At 37.4% G+C, this 18,782-nt stretch overlaps 2 protein-coding genes across 3 annotated transcripts in view; one reads left to right on the top strand and one right to left on the bottom strand.

Annotated features, from left to right (window-relative positions):
* The first annotated feature begins 4,657 nt into the window (after positions 1–4,657).
* On the top strand, positions 4,658–8,923 carry LOC112517357 (GDP-L-fucose synthase 1-like). Of its 2 annotated transcripts, XM_025124758.1 has the most exons (4): positions 4,658–4,858; positions 4,980–5,056; positions 7,505–7,656; positions 7,742–8,923. In XM_025124758.1, the coding sequence occupies exons 3-4, from the start codon at positions 7,638–7,640 to the stop codon at positions 8,683–8,685; spliced, it is 963 nt and encodes a 320-aa protein (XP_024980526.1). In that variant the 5' UTR covers positions 4,658–4,858; positions 4,980–5,056; positions 7,505–7,637; the 3' UTR covers positions 8,686–8,923. The 2 variants fall into 2 exon arrangements, with proteins under 2 accessions (XP_024980526.1, XP_024980525.1); XM_025124757.1 differs by lacking the exon at positions 4,980–5,056.
* Positions 8,924–10,320: 1,397 nt separating this feature from the next.
* The window catches only part of LOC112516756 (bifunctional aspartokinase/homoserine dehydrogenase, chloroplastic-like), a 40,516-nt gene continuing 32,054 nt past the window's right edge, over positions 10,321–18,782 (bottom strand). The window contains exons 13-15 of the mRNA XM_025123971.1: positions 18,243–18,325; positions 10,807–11,032; positions 10,321–10,680 (exon numbers count right to left, since the gene is read on the bottom strand). Of these exons, the coding sequence (XP_024979739.1) occupies positions 10,459–10,680; positions 10,807–11,032; positions 18,243–18,325 (531 nt within the window). The 3' untranslated portion in view covers positions 10,321–10,458. The remainder of the gene's footprint in view (positions 10,681–10,806; positions 11,033–18,242; positions 18,326–18,782) is intronic.

The raw sequence follows: 18,782 nt of genomic DNA, 5'->3' as shown, positions 1-18,782 counted from the left end.
GCCTCTTTTCTCTTTTCTCTCGTCTCGTTTCTCTTTCTAAAATTTTTCTCTTCTCTCTAAATTTCACGTCAAGTTACTAAAGGAATCGAGGTAACAAACATATATTCGGAATCTACTCTTCGAACCCTTCTTAAAGGCACGCGGACAAATCAAACTTGATCGTGAATTTACGTTTGATCGTGCGTTAATTGCCAAATTTGACTAAAGTATGGATTTCATATCTCACTTGACACAGGGATAGCCATTTGTATAAGGTTTCCTAATCAGAATATTTTGGTTCCAAATTCTCATTGTGCATATCAATTGCTATTGAGCTTTTGTTTCTTTTCGAAATATGATGTACATTCTTATTTTGAACATGAATCATTTTAATCACTTGACTTGTTTKATTGCTTCATTTGTGAAACATTTTACTATAGACTCAATAACTGGAGCACCGGTATTGAGATGTTTTCATGGTGGCTAAAACAATCATGGCGTCCTCATTTTTATAGTCGTTAAAGGTGGATTTGGTTATGTACCGGTCGAATAGAGGGCATATGGATCGATCCTAGGAACCGTTATCAGATAATAAACTGTGGCCGTGGTTAAATCCACGGAGAGAATTGTTGTGTTGTGCTCACACCCCTTTTTTCTCTTATGCCTGAATGGACTAATCATCCTTTGGGAACAACGCGTCCTCGTGATGCGGTTTGGTCTCGGACCCTTGACAAGCTTTCGGCACATTTTGACTTTCTTTGGAATTATCACTTAGCGTTATAAATTGTTTTTGAACTTGTTATTTCATATTAATTGTTTAGTTATATTATTAGCCGTTCACTGAACATTTAGCTCAGGCGAGATTTTCTTGTCCTCGGCAGGTACATGACTTAGCATGGATTTTGGGGTGAGAGCTACGGAGATGACAATACTGAAGATAAACCATTAAGTCATACTTTTGTTAACTTTTGATGATTAATGTAGATATACTGGTAATTTGGGACCGTATTTCGAGACACGTTATCTCCGTCTGTGGTTATGCAATTATTTTTTGGTGAATTTTATTAGTTGCTCTGTTTTATATAATGTGTTGTTTTTTTTAAACCACTTGTGACATCTCCCGTCTTTGACCACGCAGGACGGAGGTGTTAAACTCTGCATAGTGTATGTAGAGTTTCTGGCATGCCTATACGGAGCTCTGAAGTCTGAAGAGTTTTACTTCAGAGTTATTTCAAGAATACAAGTCTGAAGTCATTTTTTAGAGTTATACTTCAAAGTTATTTTAAAAGTCATTCTAAATTTACTTCTAAGTTTAAATTCAATTTACTATATAGTTTCGTTTCGTTTCTAATTTTAAAATTTTATTCTAATGTTAACTTCATTTTAACTAATTATTGATATAGTTTCATTTCTAAATTGAGTCTGAAGAGTCATTTTTAGAGTTATTCTTCAGAGTTATTTTTAGAGTACAAGTCTGAAGTAGCATCGTACTTTCAATGATCATTCATATCTGTAAGATAAGTTCTTGACATGATTTTATTTTTTCAAATTACCCCGTGTAATACACGGGATCGAACCTAGTATATATATATATATATATATATATATATATATAATCTACTCTACTCACAAAACAAAGTTTTCAAAAGGTTCAAGGGGCCATGTAGTGGTCACAAATGATTGGCCGTTTACCAATATTTTTGGTTAAGTGCTGATTGGGGTAAGAGGTCTGATTGGGGTAAGAGGTCTGACTGGAGTAAGTGCTGATTGGATTTTCTTGTTTACCAAACATTTTGTATTAAGTGCTGATTATGTCAAAAAGACCATTATGTCCCTCTTTCTGGAATAAGTGCTGATTGAAAATTATTGTTTATCATATGTATTGTATTAAGAGCTAATATAAAATGTTATTTATCAAAAAATTTAAATATAATTTCAAATTCTTTTTTGCTTACGAAAATATATAGATGGACTTCAGTGCTAGTGTGTGAGGGAAGAAAAATAGGCAAATTGCATATATAGAGGGTTCTTTTATAGTAAATAAAGATAAAGGACCAGTTCTGTATAAACTGTTGTACCAATTTTTTCACACCTCTTTCCATGCCCATTTTCAGAAGTAGCTTACCAAAAAAAACCTTCCTATTCACTTCCTCAGCATTCATTGCACACCCACAACAATGGTGACCTCATGCCTCAGCTTCGTCTCCTTGTACGGCTCCTTCATCCGTCGTTCCCTCACCGCCGCTGGACTCTCCTCCCAAATCCTCGACGTTGATGCCGACGCCACAATCCACTTTTGGGGACCTAAACCACCCTCAAATGGTGACCATCGGAAATCGTCGCTGCTTTTACTTCACGGATTTGGTCCTCACGAAATCAACAGAGAAGAAAATACGAAGATCCCCTCTTCTTTTCTTTGCATATTTATGAAATCAAAAGAAGGGAAGAAATCAAGAAATCGATTAGGATGTTAGATATCAATAGAAGAAAGAAGAAATCTCTTGGAAATCGATTACCATACCTGAAGAAAACCTGTTGCACCAGTTTCGTATGAAGAAGAGCTATCGATTTAGGGTTTTAGATGGGAGGGTAGAGAAGGAATAGAGGCCTCTTACCATGGTAAGATTGATTTTTTTTTTTTGCTGACTGTGGTAAGAGGACGGTTAGAGGTGATTTTTTTTAGTAAACACTTTTACCTCTTATCCGGGTAAGCATCTCTTAATGCGTAAGAGTCGGGTAAGAGGCGGTAAGAGGTTAGTAAACGGCCCCCCATCAAGAGGCACCGAATAATATGTAAACTCTATAACTCAAGGAAACATGTAAACTCCACCAAAATCAATACAACTAAACCAAAACTGAGTATATCCACAACAGACAGGAAACTTTTTCCGTGAATACCCCCAGCTTGCGAAACAAAAATCAAAAGTGCGGAAATTGATGATGATCAAAATGTGATCTAAACTCACCACAGTTTTCATTGTTGAGATCACCATTGTTATGCTTATTTCCTTCTTGTCCAAGTCTATACTTCTAAAAACATCAAGAACAAGACACCAAGTTGAAGTTTATAAATCTACCTGTAAATGGGTCTTCAAATGGTACAATGTCAACCCCTTTAAACCCATCAATCTCAACCCCTTTAAACCCATCAATCTCAACATTGATTTCGGGGTTGCTTCTGCCAAAGCAAACCAAACCCTATATCAGTTTCAATCAGATCAAAAGAAACACAAATACTTTGCAGATTTATAGACTTTGATCAATTAGTAAGTAATTGCAAAATCAAGTTGTACGAAAGAATCCAAGATCAAAATATTTGATTTCATAGTGAAATAAATAAAAACACCCATTTGGCACATTAGAAAAATGGTTCATAAAGATCAAAACTTTCAATGATCTTGGATACTGGTCATTGGAAAACTTCTGATCAAGATTTAGAATCAAGATGAACATAAAACTTTGACCAATCTAAAACATAGATTCTACCTGGACAAGGGAGTCTGCGAAAAGGGGTGTGACCAAAAAAAGAACTCCAAGAACAAGGCTTCGAACCCCATTCTTTGTCCATCTTCCTCTGTTTCCGTCTTTTTTACTTCTTGCAGTCTACTTAATAGATTGAGATAGCGAGAAGGTTTGAAACACATAGGAGGTGAATCAAAAATAGTGACCAATAAGCCAAACAAAACTGATATATCCCATCAAGAAGAGGTAAGGCCTAGGGGTAAATCCACAAACTTATCCTGTTGTTATAGCACCAAACCCATTGATTTGCTTCAAATCACAACAATTTATAGAAACTAAATCTTACCCGCAGAAAGCCAGAGATTAAGAAAATTGTAAGATTGGTGTTCGATTTACACCAAACCCTATGTTTGTTTCTCGATTATTGGAGATCTTAGAAGTTGTAACCAATTAATGAATTAACGAAAAACATATTAATATTTCAGGGGATCAGGGTTCAAGTTAGGACTAGGAGTGTGTACATTGAAGGACGCAGCGAATGACTCAAACCGTCCTGTTAAGCTTCTTAAGAGGCACCAGATAACTACCAATGCTAATGAGAATTATTAATCCTTCTCTACTGGCATTGATTAGTTGTACATTAAGTTTGTAATATTGTTTTTAAGACTTTGTACATAAATATATATTACTTTGTATATTAAAAATTGTTTTTAAAACTTTTAATAAATCTAATTTATAGATTTAAGCTTTACCCAATTTCATTCCGCCTATAACCCAATTATCTCCCGTTTATAAATAACGTCTGTCAATCATGCCACAAAGTCACAAACCTCGGAACGACACTCAGCAGCCACATTATTCCACGATTGCTCTGCTCACTGGCAGGGCCGGCCCTGGCCATAGGCCCAAGGGGCGACGGCCCAAGGGTCGACAGCGCAGGGCAGAAAAAAACCCGAGGGCAGGAAATTCCTAAAGCCCAATGTATATGTATAAGTTAAGTTTTTATCTGAGCCTAAAAAAATTACCGTAAGTCTACTCTTAGTCCGTTACCACGAGTACCAGTCCATCATCCTCCCTCTCGACTCTCGCCTTGCTCTGTCGCTCACGGCTCACTCTCAATAGAAATCGCAATCGCCTTGCACTGTCTGCCGGTCTGCGGCTGCCCTCTCCTCTCGTCGCCGGTCGCTCTCGCTCTCTGCCTCCCGGCTCCCACTCTCGCTCTCCGGCCTCCGCCCTTCGCCAATCGCCACTCGCCCGTCGGCGTCGCCCTCTCTCTTTGTGACTACTTACTTGTGTAGTCACTGGTCCGTCAATTTCCTCTCTCGATCTGCTCGTGGTGGTATCGATTCACGTCGATCTGCTCGTCGATCTGCTCTCACGTCGATCTGCTATTGGTGGTATTGGTTCATATCTGCTGGTATCTCAGTGATCCCTCTTATTTTTCCTTTTACATTCCTCTACTGCTGCTGTCTTTTTGCTACTGTTCATGATCTTTTTCTTTTGGTTTTGTTGATGGTGGTATCGATTCACATCTGCAGTTCTTTTTCTTCTACTGCTGCTGTTTTCTTTTGCTGCATTCCATATTCACGATGCCAATTTGTGGAACTTTCTGAAGGTAGGTGCTAGGGTTATGATGCTATGTAATGATGTGGCAATAATGTCGTTGGTACGCTACTCAATAAAACGGATCCCGAATTATATCTTACAGAAGCTAGAGCTTGTATCACTATAGGTAGCAGACATTTGCGAAATCAACACAAGTCCAGAACTTAGTTCAAGTAAAACGAAAGAAAAAGAAGTAAAATAATAGTTGGGATTCAATTGATCACTCACCAAGTGGTTAAAGCTCCTCAAAATCATTCAGATCGAGAGCTTAATGTAGGTGATGAATGCTGCCCTCTGGAATCAGAAGCAGTTCTCCAAAAATGTGATATCTTTGAGACTACCTATTTGGTGGTATAGGAGAAGTGCATTTCTTTTCATTACTTAGCAAAAGAAACTAGTGTGAAAGTACCACAAAAGAACCACAGAGTACTAACCATAGGATGTCTAAAGGAACACATTGTGACTGTTTTGATTATATTGCATCTGGCAGAGGATAGCAAAGCATTTTAAGTACAAGTGACTCTAGTTTGCATATCTGATCACTCATGAAATGCAAAAAATTTGGTTTGGGTGGGCTTCCTAAGGCTGCATTGTGTTCCTCACCTCCTCTATTGCAAAATTTGTTGTGGCTATCCTTGCACCCAGTTAGGAACCTGGGGTTTTAGCTATATAGAATGTATGGGTAGTCGCATAAAGACGGGGTGGCTAAAGTGGAGGGCTGCCACAAGGGTGCTGTGTAACAAAAAGGTTATGCTAGAACTTAAAGGAGAAATTTTACAGGGTAGCCGTTAGACCAACTATGTTGTATGGGTTGGTGTTAGGTAACAAAGAAGCGCATGAGAGAAAGTTGGGAGTTGTAGAAATGAGAATGCTTAGATGGCCTTGTGGCCGTACCAAGTTCGACAGGATACCGAATGAGGTATTTCGGGCGGTGTCGGGTGTTGCAGACATCACAGATAAGCTGAGAGACAGAAGATTGCGGTGGTTTGTCATGTTCACAAGAGACAGGCGGCTCCAGTGAGGAGAATAGAGAGTCTGACTGTCGAGGGGGGAAGGAGAAGGGGTAGGGCAAGGAGGACATGGAATGAGCAATTGAGGGTAGACATGACGGCTTTAGGCATCTCCGAGGAATGACCTATGAGGTAGGAGTTATTGAAGATGCAAGATTAGGGTAGGAGAGTAGGGGTGTGGAGTTGTAGCTAGCATAGCTGGGAGCTGTAGACGTGAAGGGTTGAAGGTAGAGTTAGTGAGCAAGCATTTAGGCCACAGGAGACTTTTGGTAGACTAGGTGTGTGTGGCTCTTTTACCCAGTTATGTTTTCATATAACTAGTTCTGCTTGTATGTTGTTGTTTACTTCTAACTCGATTTTCCAGTTTACTGTTTTCATGATTCAGGTCCTTCTGTCCCAAACCCTCACCTTTTGTTATTCCCTTTTTCTTTGGGGAACCGTTATTTTTTCGCACACTTCTTATAAGTTGGGGAGTCTTCACGAAAATAGTCGCTCTACTCCTTGAGGGTAGAGGTCAAGTCTGCCTACATCTTACTAGTCACTACCAGACCCCCACCTTCGGGTGGGATATAGTGGGATCATTTGGTTTGGTTTTATATCTATTAGCGACTGTTTTGAATTTTACTTCATGCTTGAAAGGTTTGTTTTTGTTTGTTTCTGTTTTAACCACCTACTTGGCTGCTGCTCTTTGTGCCAACTACTTGAATCATTCTGCTTACCTTGTCATTGGCGATCTAGAAAACACAGTCAAAACCTGTTTCTTTGTCAGGCTGTTTGTTGTTACTCGGTTAGTCGTGATTATCATTCGAACAAAAGTGAAGCGTTCGCTTTACAAATCTTAAAAATGTGATTAAGAAATTATTTTTTTGATGCATAGTTTGTACTAATATAAATCAGCTTAATTGTATGTGAAAATTGAAAATGATAACTGCAACACAATTTCATATTTCGAGTGTTTGCTTAGTTCAGTTGGTTCTTAAACGTGTTGTATGAACTGAACTAAAACAGTAGATCCGTATCTATTTCATCAAGAGTCTTAGCAAGACATGCTCCTTCGTTCCCAAAGTTGTTTGCCACGGTTTCATTCCATAATCACCTATTTTGCATTGTTATCTTACAAAATTGTGATGATGTTAGTTTTGGTCACAAGATTGTGGTGTTTTTTTGGTAACCAGGTGCCTGGTCAATCGTTGGTATTTTTCTATTTCATCCAGGGAAATACAATGTGACTACTAACGTGAAAAGGACTGTCTTTAACTTTTAGATTTATATGAATAGTATCTACTTGTATTGGTTCGGAGTACATTGTTATATTTTTAAATTCAAAAATTGAACTGTTACTCATAGTTAATGTTAAGCAGTGATTGGGTGGAATTTCAAGACATTGTCAATCTCTTGAAAAGTTAAAAGCTTGAATGTTAATTTAATATTTTGGTTAAAATTTTCAGGTTCAAGGCAAATTTCAGCCGCAACTTTTCTTTTGCTTGCTTCTTTCCAAATTCACAAAAGGAAAAAGGGAAAAAATTTCAAAACTTGAAGATATTAAAGTACAAGTTACTTCTTTCTTCTCTATATTGCAATATGACAGCCACTGATGCTGGTACATATCTCTTTTTGTCTTCATTTCTCTATATATTTTCATATCTTAATCTGCTTTTAATTCTAAATTGCTCTCACTGTATTAGTTGCCTTGAAACTGGACAAATCTGCCAAGATCTTTGTTGCTGGCCACCGTGGCCTGGTTGGATCTGCTGTTGTACGCCGCCTGCGGAGCGTTGGCTACACCAACCTCATTCTTCGGTCGCACTCTGAATTAGACCTCACCAACCAGTCTGCTGTCAAAACGTTCTTTTCTATAGAAAAACCCCAATATGTCATCCTTGCCGCAGCCAAAGTAGGTGGGATTCATGCTAACAGCACTTACCCTGCCGACTTTATCACCATTAACCTCCAAATACAAACCAATGTCATCGACTCTGCCTATCGTTATGGTGTGAAAAAACTTGTCTTTTTAGGTTCTTCTTGCATCTACCCTAAAATGGCACCCCAACCCATACCCGAATCCTCTCTGTTAACAGGTTCTTTAGAGCCCACCAACGAGTGGTACGCCATTGCCAAAATTGCTGGCATTAAAATGTGCCAAGCTTATAGGATTCAATACAAATGGGATGCAATTTCAGCAATGCCCACCAACTTGTATGGTCCTAATGACAATTTTCATCCTGAGAATTCACATGTTTTGCCAGCATTGATGAGGCGATTTCATGAGGCGAAAGTATCAGGAGCGAAGGAAGTGGTGGTGTGGGGTACAGGGTCACCGTTGCGTGAGTTCTTGCATGTTGATGATTTGGCTGATTCAGTGGTGTTTTTGTTGGAGAAATATTCTGATATGGGACATGTGAATGTGGGAAGCGGGAAGGAGGTATCGATCAAGGAACTTGCAGAGTTGGTGAAAGAGATTGTGGGTTTTGAGGGAGAACTTGTTTGGGATACTTCTAAGCCTGATGGTACTCCGAGGAAGCTTATGGATAGCTCAATGCTTGCTAAGTTGGGTTGGGAACCGAAGATTGCACTTCGGGAAGGGCTTGCTGGCACTTACGAGTGGTATGTTACAAATGTGAAGCAATGAGCTTTGGACCTGTATGTTTGTTTGTTACTAATAAACTTGGTTTTGATTATGAGAAAATTTGATGAATATCTACAGTGCGTTTCATGTTTCTGTTGTTAATGTAAGTTGTTATAACATCTATTTATCTAGCAACTGTGAAACTTGTCACATTTTGTTTCTCTAAAGGGCCTTGGACAAGCAAGATTTGTATTGGTTTGTGATTTGTGATTTGTGGTACTGCTGCTGCTACTCAATATCATTACTGTTTGTGTATAACCACCAAGGCATGAGAAATTGTTTCTTTTGGAATTCGCAAAACCTTCGTGTGGGGTGAGAGAGATTCATAGAGAATGAGTCATGATAAGCTCTCTTGATCATCTATTTGTAATTCAGTCGGTGGTTGATTCCATTGCTTTGATGACTGATTCATCAGAGAAGGCAAGAGGATTTACGTGGGAAATTCCTTGAGTTCTTGTAAGATTGTTTACATAACCTCAAAGCATGTGAACACCAATATGAATGTACGAATTAAACGACATATTTTTCGTTAAACTCTTAAGATATTGTTTGTCTTTTCATTTTCATCTCTTAATTACCTCTTATGTTTTATTCGACCAGACGTTTTATAATTTAGACCATTTATTTTTGTTTTTTAGAGCTTTTTATCTCTTAATATGGTCTGAAAAAAAAAGTTGTTGTCTAACATCTTAAATGCCTCTTATTCTCTTCCGCCTCCTTCAATTACTTGGTCCAAATACCTGAGTCCATCAACCATGACCATCCTTTTACCAATGAAAGTTACCTTTTTAATTTTCACAAATATATTTATTTTTGTTTTGAATTGTTTTACGAAAACAATAATTTCTTTTCTATTACTACATTTTCAATTTCAATTTATTATTTTCTAGTTTTATAAAGAATCAAATAATTTGGTCACCTTTTTGTTATATCAATTGATAAAAGTTTTTTATTTTTATAATAATTTAAAACATCATGTAACAAATTATTAATGATCAAACTTCAGACGTTTGTCAGTTTACAAAAATACACAATTTTATTGATTTAGATTTCAGACATCAACACCACCTCTTATCAATCAGAAGTGAAATAAGGCTTTAGACTTCGATACTTTTTAAAAAACAAACACTACCTAAGTAAACAACCCAATAGTATGTACTATTAAAATCTCAAAACCATTAAACCCATCAAGTCAAAAGTAAACGGCCTCTTAAACTCATAACCATCAAAGTTGCCAACGTTATATAACATGCAAATTGTTTCTTGATATTTATCTTGCTCGTAAACAAGCCATTACCTAAAACATGTGAGTTGACCAAAAGGCCGTCCTAACCTCGTATTTACAGGTGGCAACATTGCAGACCTTGGGGATTTTTTTTTTAAATTTAATTGATTAATAAATAAATTTGTTAAATTACCTTTTTACCCTTTTTCCGAGTATAAATAGAAGAGACCGCTTGTTGTATTCACAATGACCAGAAAATCTTGTTTTTCAAAGATAACACATAAAAAACCTTTAACCTTTTGCATAAGACTCCATAAGTCCATATGTTATGTTCCTTTTCTGAAAGAGAGTTAAATCAAATGAGTAGTGATATTACGAATACATGAAAACAACAATTATCATATTCACTCCATTCTTTAAGGCATAAAAATCACTGCAATCAAAATATAGGAAAAACATGGTGAGCATGAAATTGGAGCATGCCATTATGTTTTACTCTCTTTATGCAGTAAAGAAGATTGCCGTTGCTACAAGGATTTTTCCTGAACTCTCTAGGGGAATTCAATGCAACAACAACCTGGTTTGATTGATTGACCTGAAAATAAATAAAAGGTTTGATTGATTGACCTGAAAATTCCTTCAATGCGTATAATCTTATCCCCAGTTTGAAGGAGATCTCGTAAAGTGTGCATGATTGGGAGACCAGCTCCAACAGTAGCTTCATAGAAATAATGAGTGAACGATTGCCTTTGAAGAGTTCGCAACTTCAAATACTGCATCAAGTATAGTACTCCCATCAATAATTAGAGAGACTAGGAAATAGAAATATTTGCGTCTAAAGAGAGTTGCACGGTTAATGAAAATCCATTACAGATCACATCCAGGTGTAAACTTGTTACCTTATCAAGTGGTCCAGAATTTGCCTGCTTATTTGGGGTGATCACATGAATTCCTGTGCGCAACCAGTCATGGTAGTGTTCTGCAACATCAGTACTTGCCGTACAGTCTACTAATACTGTATTAGGAATAAAATGATTCCCATGCACATGTCGAACGAACTTTTCCAGATCAGCTTTTTCTCCTTTCTCTTTCTGGAGTTCTTTCCATTTAGAAAGGTCGATGCCCCTACAACAAGAAGAAATATTATCACCAAAGGGTCTTTGGCCTAGCGTTATTGCAGTCCTTGGCCTCCTAAGAGGTTAGGGGTTCAAACCTCACCAAAAGTGAGGAGGGTGTGTGCGTTTATTTGTTACATTTGCCATATATAAATATTATATACTTTAAAAAAAAATTATCAGAGGAAATTGATGCTGATTGAACATAAGACATAATCTTGAAAACAACTCAGAATCAGGAAGACAGTACTAATGCTATAAAATGAAATTAACAAACAGTCCAAGTACCTTGTGCAACTAGAAGAAAGAGAAGTTCATCAGAAATGACAAACCAAGACACAAGGAAACTTCAGTTTCAGATTAACAAATGCTAAACGGAACCAGAAAATAGTGCATACTGATAGAATTAGAAAGGCACCTTGATCTTTCCAAACACAAAAATTGATAACCAACAGCATGGACAACTTAAAATTTTACACAAATTATCACATAACAGAAAAAATACCCAACCCAACGTGCTACATGCATCTTGGTGTTTGTAAAAAAAAAAAATCAAGCATAAAATCCAGAACTTATAGAGCAACTACCACATAGCTAAAACTGGACACTATAAAAACATTCTATTATCAGGAAATAAAAACCTTTAACATCCTTGCAACACGTGAGAAACAAATCACTATATAAGCAGGCAACCCAAGTACACTATTCCCCATATTCTCTTTCGATTTCTCACTCTGCATCAGGTGGTATCGAAGCATTTTTCATCAGCATTGCAACTATTCCAAAGTAGTACAAGTATACTAGTTAAGGCAGGCACCATGGCACATATGCCAATTTTCTAGCACCTCATCCATATCTATTGGCAAAAAGACACGCCAAGTGTGCCATGGAGCACCACATAAAATTTCTGCCTTCTAACAAAAAAGATTTGCCCCGGCTTTCCTTAAGAACTCTGAGATCCATTATTTTCTTCATATTTGTGCGACTTCTAGGGAAATAGTATCATATTACAAAGAACCAACTAAATGAAGGTTTTAGACTCAATACTTCAACAGTTCTCATTGACCGTTCGCCAAGAACGCTTATTCATCTCGATTTTTTCCTCCTGCTTTTCCATTCTTCTATAATATATAAAGAGCCATTCATTTCTGGTAGAATCGATTTAAATAAAGTACATATTATTCATTTACAATAGTTTTTCTAGTATACACCAAAATAAACCAATAGCTCTAGAATAAATTAGAAAAACATACTTCTAATATAATCTTTATGATTTAATTCCTGTAAGAACTAAACTGGAAGTGGCTAATAACAAGTCAATCTTTTCCTAACAAAGTTATGATTGTTTTTGAGGAAGCAACTTATCCAATGTTATTTTGTTATTACAAAAATGCTTTTGATTGAATGTGATCTACTTGTGCTGTTTACTTATCTTATAGTTATGAAGCTTTGGGGTTGAAAAAGTGGCATATGTTGCACCATGCACCGCGCGCCATGGCTCACTTTCAGATTAACAACTTGCTTGCAACATGCCACATGATTGCCCATGATAGAGACCAATAAGAGTAATAGAAAGAATAAGAACTTTTCAGTTACTAAGAATAAGTAAAGCTCCTTCAATAAGCTTTGATGATACTAAACACTGAGGGTCAGTCAGGTTTGTTCATCTTGAAAACTAACTCCACTTCGAAAGAGACCAATAAGAGAATAGAAAGAATAAAGGACTTTTCAGTTGTTGAGAATAAGTGAAGCTCCTTCAATAAGATTTGGCGATACTGACACCAAGGGACAGTCTGGTTTGTTCATCTTGAAAACTACCTCCTTCACATTGATTTTGTATCATACCTTTGTCTGAATATTGCACAAGCTCCAGGACTGAACCCATTAGTGCATGTAGGAGATCAAGCTAGAGATCAACATAAGTTGATTCTTAGGAATGCTAGAGATATCATATAATCAGCATAAGCTGATTCTTAGAGATCATTTTTCATTATTGTTGATTTTCTCTTTATTAGATATAATTTATAGTATCTTTTACAGATTTATTTGTATATAAATATGTACATTGTATTCAAGTTGAATAGAAGCTTTTCTCACACATCTCAACCAGCTTCATGGTATCAGAGCTCTAGGTAAGAAATCCTACTTCTTTCTCTCAAGCAATCGTCTTATTTAATCTGCTCATCCTATCTCTCAAAACCTCTCTTCATGGGGGACTCAGATCTCTTATCCATAGATTCGTCCACTGCCATTCCCAAAAAAACTTCAATATCTCGTCTTAGCTCAACTACCTCAAAAAACAACCTTATTTAAAGCTCCAACAGCGCTGCATTTCATACCACAAAATCATCCTCCTCGACTTGGATTGTTGAATTAGGTGCATCCGACCACGCAACAGGTGACCGATCACTTTTCTCAACTTATTCTCCTTGTACCAGCCTTCAAACTGTATGTATTGCCAATGGTACATCACCAAAGTGGTTGCAACAGGAACTGTTAAACTGTCAGCCACCCTAACCCGCAAATCAGTGTTATTTGTGCCAGAACTTGAGTGTAATCGCATATCAGTCAGCAAGTTGACTCGTGACTTGAATTGTGCAACTAAACTCCTTCCTAATTCTTGTATATTTCAGAACTTGAGCTCAGGGAAGATGATTGGCAATGTTAACGTGCATGCAGGACTTTATGTTTTGGATGTCAACACTCCTTCAACTCATTTGGTCAGTCATCATAATTCATTGAGTCATGGTTTAAGTCTTCTAGTCAATCTAATAAAGAAAGTGAAATCATGTTAATCATGTTGTGGCACTTTCGTCTAGGTCATCCCAACTTTTCATATTTGCAACGGTTGTTCCCATCTCTTCATGAATAAAAATCCCAAGTTATTTCAATGTGAGGTTTGTCAAATGGCCAAGCATACTTGTAATACATACTCACCACGATCATACAAACCAAGTCACCCTTTCTCTCTTGTCCATGGTGACATTTGGGGGCCGGTTCGTATTCCAAGCATAACCGGTGCTAGATGGTTTGTATTATTAGTTGATGACCATACTAGATTTTGTTGGACATTTCTTATGAAAGACAAATCTGAAACCAAACACATATTTCAGAACTTCCATGTCATGGTTCAAAATCAATTCAATTCTCAAATTCAAATCCTAAAAACTGATAATGCCGAAGACTTTTTCAATCCCAATCTTGGTCTCTATCTCCAATCTCATGGTGTTGTCCAACAAAGTTCGTGTGTTCACACCCCACAAGAAAATCGTGTGGCAGAACGTAAAAAACATCACATCTTTGAGGTTGCCCGCTCTTTACTTTTCCAAGCAAACATTCCGACAAGATTCTGGGGTGAAGCCATTCTCACCGCAACATACCTAATCAATCGCATGCCCTCTCGTGTCCTTGACTTCAACTCAGTAATCCAGAAATTCCAAGGTCTATTTCCTACCTCTCATCTTGTGTCACAAGTTCCTTTCAAGTTGTTTGGTTGCACTGTATTCATACATATCTACCCTCAATACCGTGGTAAACTTGATTCTCATGCACTTAAATCCATCATTCATTTCATTCTTGGATATTCAGCCAACCAAAAGGGCTACAAGTGTTTCTCTCCTACCACCCATAAGTTCTAAAATACTATGGACGTTACCTTTTTCGAAAACATTCCGTTCTTCCCCAATTCTGTAATTCAGGGGGAGAATAACATATATGAATTTCAAAATTGGGACTGGATATACCTCATGGAATCAGATTCACCAACTCAAGTTCACTCCACCTTATCTCCTCCATCAAATAACTCTAGTACTCCAACTTGTCCAGATTCAGTGTCTCAATCCCCTGGCTCTCAGTCAAATTCAATACCCAATCAGTCATCCAATGTCTATCCTAAACACCTTCTTCTTCCTGATGATGCTGTCAAAGTTTATGAAAGAAGCAAAAATCAAGACACGCCTGTAACAAATCAGCAAAGTCAAGAAACTTCCCAGGGCCAAGTTGAACAAGAAAACATACAAGATGAAGAAATTTCTAATGCACAGGAAACTTCTACTTGTGATCATACATTGGATCTGCCCATTGTCCAAAGAAAAGGGGTAAGATCATGCACCCAACATCCTCTTCGCAGTTACATCTCGTACAAAGATTTGTCTCCAAAGTTCAGGGCATTTGTGACATCCCTAGACAAGGTCACGGTACCCAACTCGGTTTATAAGGCTCTAAGGATTCAGAAATGGCGCGAAGCAACCTTAGAAGAGTATAGTGCTCTTCAAAGGAATGGTACCTGGGTGTTAACTGATCTACCACCCGGGAAGAAGACAGTAGTTTGCAAATGGATTTTCTCGGTTAAACAAAAAGCAGATGGGAGTATAGACAAATACAATAAGGGGTTTCCTCATTCATATGGAATTGATTATCAGGAAACCTTTGCTCCTGTAGCCAAGCTTAACACAATCTGTGTCTTATTGTCTCTTGCAGTTAATCAAGATTGGTCATTATGCCAACTTGATGTCAAGAACGCCTTCTTGAATGGAGATTTTCGAGGAAGTCTATATGGACTCCCTTCTGGATTTGAGAGCAAGGAGAACCATGGGAAGGTTTGCAAGTTGAAGAAAGCATTATATGGACTTAAACAATCCCCTAGAGCATGGTTTGACAGATCACTAAAGTTCTTAAAAATGACGGATACTCCCAAACTCAAGCAGATCATACATTGTTCGTCAAACACTTCCCAGATGGGAGAATCACAGCCCTAATAGATGTTGACGACATAGTTCCTACAGGGAACCATCAAGAAGAAATGGGAAGACTTAAAGGGCTACTATCCAAAGAGTTCGATGAATTGGCAACTGATAAGGGGTAATATCAGCGGCTGGTAGGTAAGCTAATATATCTAACTCACGTCCTGATTAAGTTTTGTTGTAAGCATTGTGAGTCAATTTCTTAGCAACCCCTCAATAGATCATTTGAAGGCTGTAAACCACATCCTAAGGTATTTGAAGAAAGATCCAGGGAAGGGACTCATGTTCAAGAAATCTATCAATCGGACTCTAGATGTCTATACTGATGCAGACTGGGGTGGATCCATGTATAATGGAAGATCCACATCTGGATACTGCTCACTTGTTTGGGGAAATCTTGTGACATGGCGCAGCAAGAAACAACCAGTGTAGCACGAAGCGGTGCCGAGGAAGAGTTCCGAGCTTCAGCCTTAGGCATCTGTGAAGGATATTGGTTATAACAATTACTGAAAGAACTTAAGGTTGAAACTTCAGACTCTATCAGGATCATATGTGACAACCAGTCTGCAATCGCAATTGCCAAAAATCCAGTTCAGCATGATCATACAAAGCATGTGGAGATTGATAGACACTTCATCTATGAGAAGGTCGAAAATAAGATAATCTCACTCGAACATGTTCCATCTAAGCGACAAGCTGCTGACATTTTGACTAAGGCTCTGTTTCACTCTAATCTTACTCAACTAAGTACCTTACTTGGTTTAGAGAACATATATCGCCTAGCTTGAGGGGTAGTGTAGGAAATCAAGCTAGAGATCAGCATAAGCTGATTCTTAGGAATGCTAGAGATATCATATAATCAGCATAAGCTGATTCTTAGAGATCATTTTTCATTATTGTTGGTTCTCTCTTTATTAGATATGATTTGTAGTATCTTTTAGAGGCTGATTTATAGGAGCCGCTACAGATTTATTTGTATATAAATATGTACATTGTATTCAAGTTGAATAGAAGTTTTTCCACACATCTCAACCAGCTTCAGTGCATATAATAGACAATCTTAATTTGAAACTTTTCGTCAAGTTATGATAATAAATAACCATCGGAGCCACTCCAGTTGTCATTACTATGTACATATAATCCTCATAGAGCTCATGTAGCGATTATGCATCCTATGAGCATCCTAAGTTCTGTGGCCAATTTGGCATCACACCAAAACCTGAAGAAGCAAAGCCTATAGAAGACTCTTTAGGGAGATCGCCAGACTCTAATTACTCGAGCCTTCTTGCGTTGGTGGATTTGATTGATCATCTAGATGAGTACTTCTACAATGAATGTGTTCCCATCATAAAATACTGTTGTGGTTAGCTGACCACAGAAGCGTGGAACTAAGTTGTGTCTACCATGAAGAGGAGTTGAACTTTAAGTGTAACTTGCATTTTGCATCTTCTGAGGATCAAATACAAGCTTAATGCATGTGGGAGAGATGAATCTCATTGGTCCTCAAAACAGAAGCAAGATTGTGGAGAAAGAGAAGATTATCAGTAATTCCCTGGATAGTTTAACATATATATTTTGTCAAGCCACCAAGTTTACTGCAAAGGTCAACAACAGACATGCTTGGAGCTCTGCCAAAGTTTCTTCAAAATTCAATCTGATACATTCATGCACTCAAAAAGATCATTCAAGTGCTCATCAATTCTAATTCTCCAGCACTTCAAAATTTGAGGTAGCTTTTTCTTGAATCGGAAGAAGAATTATGAAGATATCAAGATTAGGGAAACAAGCTAGGAACTCAATTTAAACACAGATTTGATTAATATATGGGGATTAGGGTAAATGCATTTCAGTAAATGATTGATGATATATATAGAGCACGGTTCAAACGAGAACCGCAAATATTTTGAGACCCGGGGAACTAATTTTTTAGTGTATATTCATTGATGAATATACTCATTAACATAATACAAATACAAATGAATATAATCAGCAATGAATATATAGTATACGTTCATTGATGAAAACTCATTGATAGAATACATATTCTGATGAAACTTATAGTGCACATTTATCAATGAACCCACTATAAAAGTAGTTCTGTGGTTCTCAAAATATTTGCAGTTCTCACATGAACTCTCTCCTATATATATATATAATATTAAGGAAATATTTAGCAAACATATTTCAGTCTTTTAGTGTTTTTCTTTTTTTTCCAAGTAGCATTTATGTTTTGATCATTGTACACAACTACGCCATCCTTCAGGTTCATTGTGGGAAAAAAAAAATATTATATAAGCTGAATAGAATGTTCACGAAACCTCTTGTCCTTCCCTCTTCTTTTTCACATTTAATACAATGCGACACACTTCCATTGGTAAGGAAATGGATGACTTCCAGGACAAGATGCTACTTGAAATGATATTTTATGCATATTCATAAAAAATAAGGTCTAATGGCATACTAACACAGGAAACTTACATGTCGCTCAGAAGCATTTTCCTTGATCCAAGGATACCCATGACACGCAAATCAGTTTTAGACTTTTCCTTGAGGACTGCTGCCTGCAACAGAAATATCAATGTATTCAGAAACAATTAATATTGAACCATTTACCTTGTCCTGGAAATCTTGTTAGGAAGGAAGCAAGCTAAGCACAGGAAACAACTTCAAAAAATTACGTATGAGTCATGGTTACTTGTACCAAACAAGACAGCCAACCACAAAATCTTAGATGAGTTTTCAATCAGTTGTAGGCTGGTCAGAGATTGCATGTGACAATAATGATAGGAAAACATGTTGCTGCGAGTAAAGATAGTTGGAGACAATCAAGCTAGTACAAGAGTCCAATGGTTCTTTTGTGATTGCCTAAGGATGAAAAAGGGTCATTAAGGTTGATGGGTGTAGCACAAGGCAGTGTTGCTGCTGTTCGAGATGAAGACTTTGGCATCGAAACTTTTAAGTGTTTCGATGTAGAACCTTCTTCATTAGAGATCATGTGATTGAGATCTTTAGAAGTTG

Source organism: Cynara cardunculus (genome assembly GCF_001531365.2).
Source record: "Cynara cardunculus var. scolymus isolate 2C chromosome LG 8, CcrdV1, whole genome shotgun sequence".
In the NCBI taxonomy this organism is placed as follows: domain Eukaryota; kingdom Viridiplantae; phylum Streptophyta; class Magnoliopsida; order Asterales; family Asteraceae; genus Cynara; species Cynara cardunculus.
The sequence above is the reverse complement of the archived record's forward strand: the minus strand, read 5'-3'. Positions and strand labels throughout refer to the sequence as shown.